General features: G+C 35.8%; 1 protein-coding gene across 1 annotated transcript in view; it reads right to left on the bottom strand.

Moving 5' to 3' along the window:
* LOC106513169 (CUB and sushi domain-containing protein 1) overlaps window positions 1-3,494 on the bottom strand; it is a gene marked incomplete in the record, with an annotated part of 415,244 nt that overhangs the window by 30,397 nt on the left and 381,353 nt on the right. The window contains 2 exon segments of the mRNA XM_014001862.1: window positions 1,038-1,214; window positions 2,526-2,714. Of these exon segments, the coding sequence (XP_013857316.1) occupies window positions 1,038-1,214; window positions 2,526-2,714 (366 nt within the window).

The following is a 3,494-nucleotide window of genomic DNA, read 5'->3' as shown; positions in this document are numbered from 1 at the left end:
ATATATATATATATGCCATTTTGTCAAGAGACAGGATAATGTTTCAAAAAGTCTTAAAAATGTTGACACATTTTTACCTGTGGCTGTGCTTTTTTTTAAATATGGAATTTAAAAAAAAGGTAAGGAGGGCAGTATGGTCACAGAGTGGTTTGTTTTTGATAAGCCAGAGGTAGGTAATTATAATCAAGAATATAAACAGCTTGCTGCAGTTTTTCAGTTATTAAAATGATTAACTGATTTCAAATTATGATGTCTCCTCAGGTGTGTTATTTATGCCTCAGATTGTGGAAAATTTTAAATCTACGCTTGGAACACACTCGTGCAGTAAGAGTTACACCTCTCTTTTAAACCATGACAACTATAACAGAAGGAAAAGCAACTTTTAGCCACAACACTCAGTGAAATAGATGACATTCCTTTAGTGTCATGAGTCACTGTGTGAATTTCTGTCTATACTTATTTTACATTTTTGGGTTTTGTACTTGATTGTGTGTTTACATTATTTAACTGCTGTGCCTTGAGAGAAGAGGAAAAGCTTGGATACATACACAGGGATTATACACAGAAATACTTCTAGTAGCAAGGTCACATGTGGTAGAACTTTTCTTTTTTCATTGGGCACACTGCACAAGTAATGTTCACAATAAAAAAAGACAGCTTGGACTGCAATAATAGGCTATTATATTTCAAAAGCCATGCATTCATGTGCTGCCTGTCAATAATATATGTGGCCAATCTGATGGACTCTCATTGCCCTTAATTCCTGCATTCAGTTTAAATATCAGTCACTGCAATATTCARCAGTAATGTTACAATGGATTGGGTTTTTTTCCAGGTTTTTTAGTCCACAATAAAAAGTATTTTTGTAAAAATAAAGTTGTGTTTTAGTTTTCCAGTTGAGAATGTGATGGTTTCAAATTTATCAACTTGTCTGTTCTAACTCATACCAGAATAGATAATAAAATATCTGATAGTTTATCATAAAAAAATAATAATATTATTCAGACCCAATGCTTCATCTAATAACTTATTTTTACCAGTGCAGTAGGGTGGAGCCCCACTCCATGTGCCTTCCTCCTGACAGTGGCGAGTAGAGTTGCCAACAAGGACCCCACCAGGCAGACAGGAGTACTGGAGAACTGAACCAAAAGTCCAACTGTGAGTTCCAGATACTGCTGCGTTAGGTGGCACACCGGGGTCACCGCAGGAAATGGCTGCAGACATGGTGAGAGATGGAAAAAAACAAAAAAACAAAAGATGGTGGGGTTGGTGTGTGATTGCATCCAGCAATAGATTTCAGATACATTACTGTGTCAGATAGTGCAGATGGGTTGTTGCAGACAACAGCTAAAGGTAGAGGGTGACAACATGGGAAAGTGAGATTATCTCAAGTGTTTGTGGATATTGTGTTTGTGTCCAGCAAAATAGGGCTACATWTATATAGATATAAAAAACAAACTCATTTAGCTTGTTTCTGGTAAATTACATGTCACCTATATCTCCCTTTAGCCACAACTTGTATTGCTCCTTCCCTTCTTTGCCATCACTTTAGCTATCAGCCTTCTACTTCCAATTTTTTGATAAGACTTTGTTTCTCAAATGTAATGCTCTGTGGACAGACATATGTATGTCACCAGAATCTGCCCTCTTCTTCCTTTTCTGTCTGATGCACCATCTCTACTTCTCTGTTGCTGTGTTCTCCTCTTGCTCTTTTTTCACCTCTTTGTGTTTCTCCATTCATCTGTGAATCAGCCTCCCTCCATCACTCTCTAGTTTAATCTCTATGTTTCTATCTGCCATGGTGGATTCCCAACAAGAACATCTATTGCCTTAAAAGACATATGCTCACTCACACAAGCATGCACGCTAATACACACAGCAACACAAAAACCTTTAAGCCTTTTTCTTTCATACTCCTGTCCTTTGTTATGATTACTTCCCTTTCTTTCTTGAACCCTCTTTTCTTTCAGTTTCTCATTCACTCCTCACAGACATCTTGGTGGCTCTTCAAGCCATTTCACTTCTCATATTGCTTTTCTAGTTGAAAATAAGGAAAAAAAATACATAGTAATCCATGTGCCTGTGATGACATTTCTGCAGGCATCCCCCCACTGAAATTAAAAAAAATAAATAAAATAAAATAAAAACTTTTCATATGTCAGTGTAACTGGCAWAAAATTGTCTAAAACACCATGCAACACTTATGAATATCATGAGCCACCTCATTACATGAAAATAATGGTGGTAGAAAGAATAATGTATTAAAATGGTTTTGCAATCACAGAATATGATCATGTAGTGGATAATCTGTCAATCAAAATCTTTTTGCATGAGTTGTTTCAGTCACTGCCAAGCTATATACATAAAAAATCACTAAGGTTAACYATGACTAATAACAGTTACATGTTTATGATTATTTTTTCCTATGCCTAGGCTATTGAAACAAGCAATTGTTTTGTATCTGAATCATGACATTTGCTTTAAAAAGCAATAAATATAATTTAACCTATGATATTGGGTTATACCTAAGCAACGAGGAATTGGTCGGTCCCACAGTCCATTATATTGACACATGAGGACAGCAGAACCCAAAAGATAAAAGCCTCTTTTGCAGTGGATTGCCACAGTCACACCGTAGCTGAAGATTTCCGGGTAACGTAGACCAGACTGGCGCACACCATTCTCCACATGGCCAGGGTCAGAACAGTTCACCACTGCATAGGAGAGCAGAATACTGAGTTAGAGCAATTATTAGTTATGTGAAAAACAATATGTCCTTACTTTTATAATCATTGATTTAAGCACAGAAGATTCCACAAGCCTACATGTTTATAATACCAGTGCTAATAAATACAGAAGCATCTTTTTCCCCTCCAAAATCTATTTATTCRGTATTCCATTTAGAACAAACTGAAGGTGAATTGAAATAATGCAATTTTGGACACTTATTGAAGAAAAGAAGAAGTGCACATTCTTTTAAAATGGCACAAACAAGTTCCTAAATGTAATATGCATATTTTAACTTTAGTATGTAAAGTGATACCAAGAACAAAATGTACATTTCTGAACATAATGCTGCTCTAAATGAAATTGACATGGTCTGACTGTATCACTCTTACACKCTTGATTCTACTATCTMTCTCCTGTTGTTTTACTTTACCTTRTGTCTAGATATGGCTCGCTGAACKACCAATTATTCCCCACACCTGTGGTTCATCATTTTCACTCWCCCCAGAGTACAGTACTATTGTTTAAAGTTTCTCATAAACAAACTCTAGTTTGTCAGTACACCTCGTGAGGTACACGGCCAGTTCTAAACTTTAAGGTAAATAAAATCAAGCAATTGTTACATTTTGTTAAAGGAATAGTTAAGATTATTTGAAGTGARGTCATGTGGAAGACATATGAACAATAATGTTTTAGCTGTTGCAGRTAACTATGGCCTCAGATTTGAGATGCAATGTTTTATGAACAGCTACTGCAATATATATATA

Source organism: Austrofundulus limnaeus, unplaced genomic scaffold (assembly GCF_001266775.1).
Source record: "Austrofundulus limnaeus strain Quisiro unplaced genomic scaffold, Austrofundulus_limnaeus-1.0 Scaffold10, whole genome shotgun sequence".
Lineage (NCBI taxonomy): Eukaryota > Metazoa > Chordata > Actinopteri > Cyprinodontiformes > Rivulidae > Austrofundulus > Austrofundulus limnaeus.
Note: the sequence above shows the minus strand (reverse complement) of the source record. Positions and strands in the feature narration are given on the sequence as shown.